At 40.4% G+C, this 14,824-nt stretch overlaps 1 protein-coding gene across 2 annotated transcripts in view; it reads right to left on the bottom strand.

Annotated features, from left to right (window-relative positions):
- Positions 1–14,824, bottom strand: part of OLA1 (Obg like ATPase 1) — a 659,689-nt gene that overhangs the window by 536,862 nt on the left and 108,003 nt on the right. For both annotated transcript variants that reach the window (XM_069225367.1, XM_069225368.1), the window contains exon 4: positions 10,779–10,906. In XM_069225367.1, coding sequence (XP_069081468.1) covers positions 10,779–10,906 — 128 coding nt within the window. The remainder of the gene's footprint in view (positions 1–10,778; positions 10,907–14,824) is intronic.

The following is a 14,824-nucleotide window of genomic DNA, read 5'->3' on the forward strand; positions in this document are numbered from 1 at the left end:
CCCTAATTGAGAGGAGCAGCCATCCGGGGAAGTCTGAACGTGGTCAAAAAATGAAAATCACCAGGAAAAAAATGTAATTTAATTACACAAACCCCTAACTTTGCCTTTTAAACAAAACCAAGCGATAAGCCTTTAGCAGCCACACGCAAACCAGTAGTAGAAAAGGAAATAGAGCAGGAAGCATGGAATATTTAGAATATTAGTCTTGTTAAAAACCTCTATCACTACCTGGGGAGAGGTTCTCCGTTGGTGCATATTGTTTCCATCTAAACCCTTTCATATGCAGTCATCAAAGTTCTGTACTTTAGTCAATGTTCCCCAATCAGCATAAGGACTGACCAAGAATCCTGATGGAAGAGGGGGGGGGGGGGGGGCAATACTCATCAAAATGCCATATGTCACACACATTTACCTAAACATATCCCCACTACAAAATTAAAAAAAAACTTGATGCCTGTAAACTTACGAACACTCAAACGGGGGAAACATGGTTAAAACCCAGGCAAACTGACAGATAGGCTGTCCCATTTTATGGTCACACCTAAAATAACTAATAAAACCCGAAGTAAAGAAATCAACACTGATAATTACCTGCCCAACCACAAACTAAAATGCCATTCGAGGCAAGGGAAGTGAGAGAGCAAATGAGTTATTTTTATTTATTTCTGAAACGGCCAACACAAAGTGTGCAATCTAGCTGCAAGATAGTGATGTAAGATTATTAAGCTTCAATTTTGTGGAAATGTGTCCCATTGTTCCGTGTGAAACCTTCAGCTAATCCTGTCTTTTTATCCAACTGCACTTTACTGCTGGGGTGTTTTAACCCAAAGTTAACAGCAGAATGTCAAGGCCCAGAATACAATGCAAGATCTGCTAAAAAAAAGTCAGGACTGACAAAGTGAGAGTACTGCCAAGGAAACACCGGCAGCTACGAATGTCCACACAACATCAGCACCACCTTAAAACAGGCAGGCAAAGATGCAGAAAAGCAGTCGTGAGCATGTTTAGAGCATCCACTTTCAAGTGTCTTAGAATACAAGGCTAGAAATTATTCTGATGTAATTAAACTTTTTAAGGTTTCATACGGTACTTTGCTGTTGAAAGGGCTGCCCACCCCTACTATGTCGTAATATTCAGTAAGGAGTAGGGGAATGACTCCCGACAGTGGCAAAGAATTAATGTATTGAAACGTTTGCATTTTACTTTTTAAATCCATTACTGGTACCAGACAGAGTCCTGACAGAGTGAGTGTGAGGGGTAATGAGAAGAGTGAGAGGGCAATACACAGACTTTCTACACTTAAAACAGTCTAGCATAAGTCCATTAGATGCCTTACTCTCTGAAAGAGATAAAACCCTCTCAGCACCCAAAAGAATTTCACTTTTTCTGAGACACAATTATTATCTGGATCAACCGCTTACGTTCAGTAATTCACGCACCCTGGAAATCTGAGGATGTTTTCTCCAATTCCGAAAAACATTAAAAACTCTCCCATTTACATGTCATCCGAGATAGCTCCAGATCTATTTCACTGACTGTCTCTTGCCTGTAACCACTGTTTTCAGCTATCTTACAGTACCTGCATTTCTCCTTTCAGCCTATTCTCCATTCCCCGTCCACTGCCTACTTTTAAATTTCTTTCTCTGAACCATCCTCAATCTACTTTATTCCTCACCTCCAATTGCATCTTTTCTTCATCTCACTTCGCCCGTCAGGCCCCTTTCCCTGTACCAAATCCATTTAATTTACAAACCTCATTTTCCCATCAGTTCCCTAGTCTGCACTCACTTCCTCATTCTGCGTACCGTAATTTCCTCTCTATGTAAGTATGATATTAACTTCATCAAAGACAAATTGAAAGTGTCTAGGTAATAATAATCATTATAATCTGTGACGATTCCAAAAATGTTGAATTGTAATAGTTGTTTTAATTACATGCATTAAGTTATCTAACTGTATCTTAATAACGTCTTAGCACCTCTCAATGCACCTCTTTCCAGAAACCTTAAGGCCATAAAAAGCCCTTAATGTTACCCACCCCCGAACCCTAAAAATCTGTACTACCCCTAATGCTAACTTTCCTAATACCCTAGAAGCCTTTAACTATCTACAACTGGTTATCTATATACAACGAATGCTGCAGCTGACTAAAGACGAAAGGGCGGCAACCATTAACCTACTCCCACCACCATATACCACACATTTTTCTTATGAACAATCCGCTGCAAGGGACAATTATTAATGCCTTGAGACCTGTATGCAAGAAAGGCTGGGCTCTGCTCCATTGTCTCATTCACCTGTAATTATGCATGTGGCATGAGTCTCCTGTGAGTGATTGACACCTGGTTTTTCCTCGGACCGTTCATTCCACTCTTCCGTGGAAGAAGTTTCGGGTGCCTCCCTTCCCCGGGTACTAGAGTTGGCAAATTCTCTCAGGAAGAATTCAGCACTACTTGCTGAAAAATACTAACAAAACAGCGTACGCAACAGGGTGCGATGTTTCAGAGAAAACCCTCCAATACTCCTCTGGTGTCCAGGAATGAAACCACCATGGGCCCCACTAAGACCATGAAGCAAGTACCTCCGTCAATCCATTACAGATCCCAATCAAGAACTATGCAGTCTGAAGGCTCCCCGGACGATACAGGAGTGGACTATATTCCCCCAACAGCACACACTATAGATCCAGACAAGCTGGAAATCTGGGACACCAGAGCAGCCATAGAACTCAGCATAGGGGCTTTTGCATTGGACTTGGGTCTGCTCCGCGACGATTATCGCAAATTGTCCAACGGAGTCAAGTCTGATCAAACGGACCTGGCGACCCTGTTCCCACAACAGGTGGCCCACTCTACAGAACTAGAGGATCTCTGCTCACAAGTAGGTCTGTTACATAGTAGAGCCGAGCCAGAAGCATAGCAAGACTGCCTGTAGGAACGGAAGGGCCCAACGTCCCACAGTTCCAAGAAAACTGGCTGAAAACCAAGGTCGCACCACAGAGACTCTGTGACCTGTTCACTGTCGAAAGGGAATACTGGGTTACCACAAGTCACCCATCACCACGAGCACCTCCAAGACCCATCTTGGCACAAATTTTGAATTTTAGGGACCGAGATGTCATATTACAGAAAGCCAGAGAGAATGTCCCAATCATTGTTGAAAATGCCACCATAACCCCTTTCTCTGGCAATTCTTTAGAAGTCCAGTGTAAGCAATCATTGTTACGTGCAGCAAAGATAGCTCAGAGCGAGGACCTACCTTATGCTTTCATATTTCCAACACCCTTGCAAGTAGTACATGATCAACAGACACTGTTCTGAAATACTCCTGAAACAGTGTGGGACTGGCTAGAGACTCATGATCCAAATGCTCGTCACCCCAACTCTTTTGAAAACACATGCACACCCTCACAATAGCCCAAGCGCTGACGCAGACAAGGGAACTCTAGACCATCTCCATCACATGCAGCTCTCTCCCACCAACTGGCCCTGGAGGAGCGGCGTGCTGTGTTTGCCACTGTAACATCATCAAGACTGCAACCACCCCGTTTGCCCCGAACTCCCACCCAGTTCCTCCAGTACGGCCACCTCAGATTCCAATGAGAGCTTGACAATTTTTCCTGCAGTGTCGCTGCAGACTTCGGACACAGTAATCTGATTACACTCTTGAAGGCACCAAAATCCCAGATGTTCTACACCATCGCTGGAGAGCCGAGCTGACATCTATGATCCTCCTGATTATTTGAAATGTATGTATTGCATTTACTGTCTTCCTAATTGGGTCTTGCAGTGATATATCCTTTTGATACACTGTCATATCCCAGTGGCGCTCCAGGGGATTGCAAGTTATTTTTCACATAATGATTGCTATGGTATATTTATTGCTACTGACCCTACTGGCCAACGCCCAGGGCAGATGCTATAGTTTATGTTTAGTTCTGTTAAGATCGCTTGTTTTGTGGTTGAACATTTCTGGTTGAGCCTCGTATTGGGGTATATTTGTTGTTTATTTACATTCTTTTATTCAGTGACGACACCCGGTGGGGCGGTGCGGGGGTGGGGAGGGGGTGGGGGGGGTGGGGAGAGAGGAGTCCCATATCCTACGTCTTTTACTCGCTCTCAACATGTAATTATCAACAAGTTACTATAAAATACTAACATGGAATGTCAGTGGTATGGGATCCACCAAGAAGTGGCACTGCATAGACTCTCAACTTGGCTGCCGCAAGGCCCACATAGTCTGTTTGCAGGAGACACAGCTCTCCTCTGACGAGGTGCACAAACTTAAGTGGAGAGGGCAACTGTTTGCTAGAACTTTTTCAGATTCTGCATGAGGGGCAGCAATATGGGTGCGATCTGCAACACCACTGAGCCCATAGATACCAAGTTGGACATCAATGGCCATTATGTACTCATAAAGGGAAAGCTTGATGGTAGACCACTGGTGCTGGGTAGTGCTTACATCCCAAACACGGACCAAGACCTCTTTTTTTCGCACCTCTCTTCTGTACTAGCAGACTTGTTTCACACACTGTGAAAGTTTGGAGGTGACTTTAATGCGACCTTAGAAACCCACCTCAATAGGTCCCACCCTCCTCTTCCCAATACTTCATCATTTAGACAAGCAAGGGCTCCACAAGACTGAGCACTGGGAAGTTCCTTAATTAGGTGCATGGAGAGAATTTAATGTGGGAATATTTGTTCTATACCCTGTTGCACAAATTACACTCCCGACTGGATCGTGTGTTTTGCCCTCGTCTTCTGACAACCATTCCCAATTCCACATATCTGGGCAAAAGATTATCGGACCATAACCCCCTTAAATTTACTATATTTTAGGTCATACCTCCACTCTAGTCCCAACATGGCGTCTACATCCTAGAAGACTGGAGGATGCAGTATTCAGGGATAATCTGGCCACTGCAAATACAGACTATTTTGCAGATAACCCTGGCACTGCCTCATCAACATTCGTGGAATGGGAGGTGTTTAAAGTAATTATCCAAGGGACATCCATTTCCACGACAGCTGGAGCATGCCAATCGGTCTTGTGAGACATAACACAGGTAGATGCACAATTAGAAGTGCTAGAACAATTAGCACACAATGACTCATGAGCAGCTGAACGGAGGGAAAGCCGAGTTCAATATGCAGATTTCCTTGTACGCTTGAGGGTAATGAATTATAATGTTTATAGGCAAAAGATTCAAATCGGGAGCCCTGCTGCCACTTATGATCCGAAAGCCGCAATTCCGCAGACAGAGTAAACCGATCAGAATTGATAGATAGATATTACAACAAGTGTCTTATCACCTTTGAAGAAAACAATTTCAGTATATAAAAAACCCAGTGATGGCAGCATTATATGTGCTCCCCAAGATACACAAACCATGCTTCCCCCCAAAGAGGTGGCCTATTATCGTAGGCAATGATTCAATCTATTCAATGTAAGGGGAATACGTAGACAATTAACTTCAGCCTTTCATGAGGCAATTACCCTCTTACGTAAGATGCACTGCACAAATTGGAGAACATTGATTGACAACCAAACTACATACTTGTCACTACATATCTGGTAAGCCTGTAAATATCAATCAAACATTCAGATGGTTTAGAAGCAGTGAGGAAAGAGCTTTCCACAAGATCAGTCCATTTTCTTGAAAGAAATTAAATGATATTAGAAATGTTAGCATTCTGTCTTCAGCATAACGCTTTCTTGTTCAGTGGCTCAATTATCCTGAAACAACAGGGTACAGTGATGGGGGCCAACTTTGCGCCGCCATACGCATGTATCTTCATGGGTGAGGTAGAAAAATATTGGTTGTGGCATGAGAAACTCAGCAGATTTACAAACAATGTAATTTTTTCAGCAAGATATATTAATGATACATTGATGATCTGGCAAGGCCCGGACACTCTTCTTCAGGAGTTTATCTTGGTATTACCCAAGAATGAATGGGGCATTACAGTGCCCTCCTCTACCTCCACAGAAGCAACTGAATTATTGGATCTCAAAGTATATGTGGACCATAATAAATTGTGTAATGGTCTATTTAGGAAAACAACAGCAGCAAAGTCCATCTTGCAATCAAACAAGCTATCATCTCAAGACCACAGAACAAAATATCCACAAGGGAGAATTTTAAAGAACTAGAGGGGACTGTATGGAAAGGGGGTCCTGTCAAAAAGCAGTGTAACTCACAGATCGCCTCAAAAGAAGAGGATATGATGAAACATTGTTGATCAAGATGTTGCATGAAACAAAACAAAAATTATAGAACCCTACTTCTGCAGGAAACAAAGTCAGAACAAGTAACAACCATCAGAATCATCACTGAATAAAATAATGGCCACCATCACATTCGTAAAATACTGAGACAACACTGGACGCTCATCAATTGTTACACAACTCTAGGATGAGATTGCATCTTTACCACAAATCAGCTTCAGCAGACCACCTAATCTGAAGCAAAAACTATGTACTTCATTTTTCCAGGACAAGAGAAGGAAGACAACCACCAACGTTTTGCAGCAACCTACTGGTTTGTACACTTTATGAATTGTTCCATCTGTAAACTGGGTTTGAGCAAAACTACAAACTATACAATAAATGATCATTAAATCCAAATTTGGAATTGGGTAAACTGTAACAAGCCTATGTGATATATAATACACTTTGCCTGTGTGGCAAACACTATATTGGAAGCACAAGTAGACCATTAAAGCACAGAATACAAGAGAATTACCGTAACATGCAAAAACAGGATATGAAACAACCATTGGTAGAACATTTCATGAAATTTCATCCCCAACAAAAAAAACAGAGGAAGCAATATGGAAAATCGACTACGGAAAGAACCATGATCATAAAATGTAATACAGTGAAAATGGACATAAATAAGAATGTTATGCTAAATAATTGGTTGTCCTATTGTTCTAGATCAGATATGGGATATTGCACTATGAACTTGATGTTGGAAGGACTAATTACCTGCTTTCAAACTGAAGCATGACATTGTCTTAGAATGGTTTTCTCCAATGAATATGTCAAGAAATAGATACGTAGTTTACAAACATTATGTGTTTCCACCCCTTTCCCTTCACTTGGGGAACCCATATATTGGTGCTTAGAATGATTATAGGGGGTTACACCATCAGGGAAAATGTAACCTTTTCTGCTTTAAGGAAATAATCTTTCCCTTTCAGATGTTCACGGCCAGTTTTTGAAAAGGATTTTCTCAACTTGTTACCGTACCAACAATAGTTTCATATTCTGTACGGGGTATCTAAATCGTATTTAGGAAGTTTTAAAATGAGGGTTGGGTATGCTAACGTCACATAGTAGCTCCTAATTAAATACAGATACAAAAATAAATCTGCTCTGAATTGTATTGATATTGAAATGAGAAGGAATTTAGACACATAATAACAATTAGTCCATGTCTAATAGTTAATAGGCCAAGTACGAAGGCTTAACCTAGATTTTTTGGGCCTAATCGGGAACATTTGTGCTGAATTCTCCAATAAAGTAATCCATCTGCTCCTTTTACACAAGACCACTGATAAAAATCAAGCTGGTATTATCAGTATTGTGGTAAAACTGCAAGAAGCCCATTTCTTTATTATTTCAGTAGATATTGATATAACTTCGAGCAACTCTTTCTCCTAGCAATTCAAGGATGGTCGGACCTAAGAACCAGACAGATGCTTTCATCATAATGAAAGTAGGACTAATCTCGTTCGGAGAGGTTTAAAAAAGGCCACGGAGCACACCGCTGTATCTGACAAGGTCAGCTCAAGACTATATCTGATATTTTTAGAAATCAGGTAGGATCTAAATGGGGGGGGGCCTATAAACAATTTAGGATTATAGTGCGGATCCCATGGGGCAGTGTACTTAGTAGCAGATATTGCTTTGTCTTATCTGCAGCTCTATGTCACCATATTAATATATAAAAAAATTATTTGTTGGATCACAATTTGGCAGTTATTAATACAACCCTAAGCTTCACCCAGGCATATGTCGATGTGACCTGTGATTCTGGCCATTATAAAACAGTGTTATTCATACCACTACGTTACAGGATAGCTTTATTCGCCACTAATGCAGCATGTCTTATGCTCTTAAATAGCACTGCCCCACCATGGCCCTCAGAGTCAGAGTTTCTTGTCCTCTTTTCCATTGTATGACTTTGGGGCATGAGAAATGAGGATCTGATTTCCCCAAAACCGTGTTGAAGCCCAATGTTACCCAAAAATTCATGACCTAAGGACTATTTCCCAGAATATGGAAATTACCAGACGTTAGAATAATGGAAGATAAGTATGTAGGATCAATACTACATGACAGATTTAATAGGGTGCAGTCATCATGATTGTCTTGAGTTGCGTTTTTTACTTTATCATTGTAAAATGACATGAGATCAACTCATGTTGCCTCTTTCCTTCTTAAAATCCATTAAAGATTAAAACGATAAGAGTATCCAATGGATTTTGAAAAAAATATTAATTGGGAGTTACAAGGTATTTGAATCTTTACAGTATAGTACCAGCTTCTCACTAACCAATACGTATAATAAGTAACACAAATTTAGCCGCTTATGCAACCACATGTTTTTACCAAAATCACTAAAAATCTTCCACTGATCTCTTTTCCATGTTTTTTCCCCTGATGTTTTTCTGACGTTTTTTCTTGACATTTTTCCTCTATTTCACATCTGGATTAATTTTAACATACAACTATGGATTATTAACAGTGGGGCTCTTTATGAAGCACAAGCACATTTATATAGATGTTAAACACTTGGAAAGACTTTACACGTTATCACGTCACACTATGGATTGATAGATATAGGAGTAATACAGAACGGAAATGTTCAAATGTTCATTTTTTTCCTAGCCGTCAAAATGTCCTGGCCTTGTAGGCACTTGTTGTCTAAAAGTATTCAATTTTATACCTCGTCGCTGTAAGTGCTTAACTTGAAATGTTTATGAGGTACTCAACTGGATAGATCATTTTCATAAGTGATTTGCAGACAGTGCTTTATCTAATGTACCACAGCTTCAAGTGCATTATTTGGATGAACTATGAGCAATAAAGTAAGATTCAAAATATTGGAGCATAAAAGAAGATTTATTTTTTCTTACCGTATGACAAAAGATGCTATAATTTTAAAATAATATTTGGGTTGTGATAACTTTAAGGAAGATTAGACACTCATCAAACAATATGACTATTCAATGAGTAAGAGGCAGTTTACTAAGGAATGTCAGAGTTTTCCATGTCAAGTGAACCATACTATTTGAACTGGGCGCCTTTCCAGGCAGGGAGTGGAGTAGGTTGGGCCTTAATACTTAATCTGCAAAATGTACAAAATGATTGCTATGAATCCTCTCTGGCTTATACACTTTGATATGTAACCAACTTAAAATGAGTAATGACATCAGTTGTAAGCTCCATTTCTTTTTTTGCCTTAGGAAGCTAAAACTTAATAAAGTTTGTTTTATTAAAAAAATATCCCAGATACCCTACCAACACATATCACTACTCTTCAGTGCACCCTAAAGAATTAGTGCCCCTTTACACACCCTTCCCTTAACTATAAAAAAACACTCACCACCCCATAGTTCTAACATTCCATGAACCCTAAAAATCCCTTACTACTGCTACCCTTCCCTGAACTTAAAAGCACCTTAATGCTACCCTTCCCTGAATCCTAAAAGCCCCTAATGTCATCCTTGACTAAATCCTTTAAAAAAAAGTCCAATCTTTAAGCACCACCCTTCCCTGAATTGAACCCCTTACTTCACTTTATTGCTACCATTTCCTAAACTCTAAAAAGCACTAATGCCCTAAAGCTGCTAACTACCCTTTACGCTACCAATCTCCACACCCTACCAACCCCTTCCTACCTATTATAACTACCCTTAACTCTAAATACTTGTTACTAGTCTCCTGGCTCCTTCCTTGCCGCTCAGACAAAGTTCCTCTCTACTTCAGCAGGGTGATGTCACCTTGCCCCTGCTCACAACACACCTACCTCTGAACTACTAAGGCACAACACTTTTCAATATTTTTGTAGCCAAAACTTCAGTTTTCATTCTATTTTTTAATATACAACATTTAGTGCACTACATTTTAATAGTCTACCTTTTTGCCACAGCATTTTTACTGCAAACCAAATTCCACTGTGTTAACAAGTTACTGTTATATCTGGTTTCATGTAGTGGACTATTTGATTTCCCTGTATTGTTATCTGTACAGTGAGTAGACACCTACTGTGAGGATACTAATTTATTAACACGCAAAATAAATAAATGATTTACCTAATCTCCAAAATTATTTTCTAGTTCTCAATTTTCAGCACATTAACTATGATTATCAACATCATTACATAGCTCCTCACAATATACTTAAAAGGCTATGCTTCATATTCTGCTTTATAACAATACATACAAAAAACTGAACATATGCTGAAAACGTAGCCCTTGTCTATGCAAGGAACAATCTATTTTGGAGTTTCCAAATTTGGCTCTTCTCGTCTAAAATGACGGCACGGAAAGGCTTGAACGAGCACAGCAAAGGTAGATCAAACTCAAGTTTAAATGTATAACTTACTTTCTTCAAATTAAGCTTTAGTAATCTAAACTTTAGTAATCCTAGGCAAACAACTCATGTTCATTCCAGTTTTGTAAATTTAACTCCAATGTTTTCTTATATTGGGAACAAATGTTCATAGTGACAGAAGTATGTTTATAAAAATGACACAGTATACGTACGTGTTAAATGGAATATCCCATCACAGGCACTAATATTAGATAGGAAGGCATTTCCCAGGCCCTGTCCTGTACTTGCCCCTTTTACAAGGCCAGCAATATCCACAACATTTAGGAATGCAGGAATTTTACTGAAAAAAAGAAAAGACAGCAATTAATTCATCAATTTCATCTAAACCTTGACTCAGTGCAAGATTCTGAGAACGTCTTAAACAGACACTATCACAATAGTTTTGCTTCCAAATACGGTTGTCTGCATTAAATATTCTAAACACCCCACCATAAACTGTATTCAAGAAAGTGTGTGAACATACCTCGCATCAAAATACTCCAGCCCCAATACCAACAAGCCATGGTAAAGCCAACATGTCTCTTGTATGAGGACTATTGGCTTTGGCAACAACTTTTACCCATGCTGTAGAGCAGCGTGGCTGCTGTGCAGCATGGCTAATAATTTTAAAAATGATCTATGATATGGCCAGTGCTGATCTGCCTTTATTTAATAAAAAAATATATACACCAAACGAGGAGTGGGTTGTGGAACGAGACAACACAGAGGGAGGAAAAAATTAATTGAGGGAGAGGACACGTGAGATACAAGCGGGACGTATGCATACGGCAGGGGTATTAGGGGCTGTGGAGTCACACAGACAACAATAGCTGAGGGAGGGGAACTGGGGAAATACACAGAAAATGGATGGTGGGCGTGAGGGCCCACAGCACCACACAGGCAATAGAGGTTGTTCAAGAGGGGCTGGGGAAGTACACAAGCAATGGAGGGCGAGAGGGATGGCCTGGGAAAGGAAACAGACAGCGAATGGTGGAGGGGTGTCGGGGAAGCAAGATGACAACAGAGGGTGCGCAGGAGGGGATAAGGAAGCAACATGACAAAAGAGTGTGTGTGGGAGGATATGGGTCAGCAAGGCAACAATGGATGGAAGTGAGACGGGAGAGAGAGCTGACAATGTAGGGTGGGTGGGTGATGATGGGGCAGCAAGACAACAGTGGAGGGTGGGTGACGAGATGGGAGACAGCTGACAATGGAGGGTGGGTGGGAGGGGAGCAAGTAGACAACAGAGGGTGAAAGAAGCGAAGGGGCAGAATGTTGACAACAGTGGATGGGGAGAAATAGGGCAGCAAGCTGACAATGGAGGGAGGGAGGAAGAACAGGAGGAAGTAAACAATGACTGGCAGGCGAGGAAGGATGGGAAGCACCTCGGCAACAGAGGATGTGCAGAAGGGAATGAAAAAGCAGATGGACAGAGTCAAATGGGGAGGGATGGGGAAACAGACAACGGGTGGGTGTGCAGGGTTGGGGAAGCAAACGGACAATGGAAGAAGGGCGGGGCTGAGGGAGCAAATGGATAAGGAGGTGGAGGGGAAGCAAGAGAAGGTCTGCAGGAAAGAAGCAATAATGGCAACTGAGATAGACAAGAAAGAAGAACACGAAGGAGCAGAAGCAGATGAGGGAGACAGCTGGAAAACACACAAATTCTCATAGAGCACCTGTAAAATAAGCAGGGGAAGGACATGGGTAATAAACCATGCTCAAGGGCTAGGGCCATTTTGAACACCATTTCTACCAGTAAGTAACTTAAGCTCAAAGTCTCCTCCTGGCTAGCAGCATAAGTATACACAGGAATCATCATTTATTCAGGTTTGTATAACATGCTAAATACATTGTCCTACAGTTATTTCAAAGTGCTTCCAAGTTAAAAAATCAATTAAGTGTCGGGTGACGACCTACATGGATATTTTACATGAGGACTAGCACCAGATCTAAAGCCTTCAATGAAATGATAAGGCTCATGTGATCTAGCTGTTTGGGGAGAAGGTGGTACAAGAAAAGAAAGGAAAGCCTGTGGTAGAAGACTAATAAGAAGCAAGCAAATGAGTGAAAATGAAGCCAACAAATGGTAAGCAATGGTCCAGCTTTGAGCCCACTGTAATATAACAATATGTTTTCACAACAGACAGCACATGCACTGTCTTAGGTGAGACATCAAAAATAGGAAGCCTGCGTGCAGTGTGTAATACTGAGGACATACATATGAGAAAAGTGGCACCTACGGAGCAATATTCTCAGCTCCAAAAAATACAAATCCACACAGGGTGTATTATTGTTACTGGTAATTAACAATACTATCCACAGATTTTACAGAACTGAGACAAAAATACATTAACTCATACGCATGGACGCTGCTCACATTGCAACAGTAGCATCTTCTCAAAATGATGCAAATCCTCATGGAATGCAGAGAAACCTTACAACCATCTGTGCTTAATTACAACAAAGTCCACATCGCCCGTTGCACTTTCCCCAGCAGTTTCTTGTTTCTATGCAGCTGCGGCAAAGGCTCCGCAGCTATTTCAGAGCACAACTCCTCTTTGAAGGGTACATTTTGCTCTTCCCTTTCTGATAATTATGGGCTGGTATTCTTTTCTGAGGCTCTGTTTCTCCTTTGTCGTATTGCAGCTCTAAGTACTTCTTAACAGTCAGCTCAACACCAGCGTAAATACCAAAAATTAAGTGTGTTTTTAAAAACAAGGCTAATGTAATGGGCTTCATGCAAAGACACTGTGCCAACTGAACCATTTAGAACCAATCTTGAATACAAACAGAACTTTGGCACAGTGTTCAAAATGATGACATACAAATTATGCTGGAAGGATGTCCAAAAATAGTTATATACTGTATCTTACTAAGATAAATAGGATCTCAAGTATATTTATGTGAGTGACAAGTGCCAATATGTAATAGAGCCATGCAAAATGAAATATTTTCTTTTTCATCCTTCGATCTGTGTCAGGTGGATGCAGAGATCAGACACTGCAGCAGCTTAATAAAATACTGTGCCATTATTTCTGGAGTGACCATTCTTCACAGGCGCCGAGACAGTCCTGCTACTAGAAATTAGTGCTACAGAATAGTTGTCAGTCAAAAGTGCTGGACTTAAAAAAATTAATGATTGTAATATCTGTCACAAAGCATGCTTGCTGCATGCATAAAAGAAGACTTGAAAGTTATGCTTACTGATTATTTTATCGCTAACAATTTCTTTCAGAAAGGGTGTTGCAATATTATTATTTATTGAACTTTGATTAAAATGTATTTTTTTGTGTTGCTCGGGACAACTACTTCTTTGAGAATCTACAGCATACAAGGACACTAAAACGTACTATAAGGCTAAATATTAATTATGCCTGTGCGTGCAAACGCTGCTAGAGAGGACGAGGCTGTTGGCCTTGTCAATATTTTTACTTAGCTATGTTGCACAGGAGCAACGCTGCTGTGCAACATGGCTTAAAGTAAAGAAAAAAGAGCTATAACACAGTTAGCGTTAAATGTGTCATAGCACTTTTTTTCTTTACTTTAAGCCATGCTGCAAAGACTTAAGAAATAAGTGACCAGCCTGTACTTAGATGCAACATTGAGATTTCTGAAAAAAACGGTCCAAAGGATAGTATTATCTTTAATTAAATCTTAATTATGATCAAGAAAATTTAGATTTCTTTTCGAAGGAAACATACAAAACATGGCTGTCAAGAGGAGCCCAGTGAAGAAGAAACTGAAGAAGAAACTGTGAGGTTAAAGCTATCCATCATCAATCCTAGTCAGCAAATGCTATGTCCAGTGCATAAAAGAGGAAAGATTTGAGCAAGTCACAAGAGATTGGCACATAAACAGTAAGAAAATAAAGGCGGCATAGATGAGGCATGTAATGATATGTTTTTCAGTGGGCATGGAGAAAGGGTGGTATGACCATATTGAGAGAGATGTTTAATAGTGTGGGAATCAAAATGTCCAGTTTCTAGTTGTAACTTGATCAAAATGGCTAGCAGGAGTTTCGAAAATAATTCTGGAGGCTAGGTGCATTAAAGAAACCACATATCAGACCTAAAAGATACCGAGATATATCTATGAGTCTTGGGTGTTTCTCAGGCATACAATTGAGAAGCTTTAAAAGGCATGATCAATGCAAGTGGCTGCTCACTCTCAGCTTAGAACAGAACCAGGAATAGATTTTTGGATCATTTGAAAAAAGCCT

This window comes from Pleurodeles waltl, chromosome 3_1 (assembly GCF_031143425.1).
Source record: "Pleurodeles waltl isolate 20211129_DDA chromosome 3_1, aPleWal1.hap1.20221129, whole genome shotgun sequence".
NCBI lineage: Eukaryota > Metazoa > Chordata > Amphibia > Caudata > Salamandridae > Pleurodeles > Pleurodeles waltl.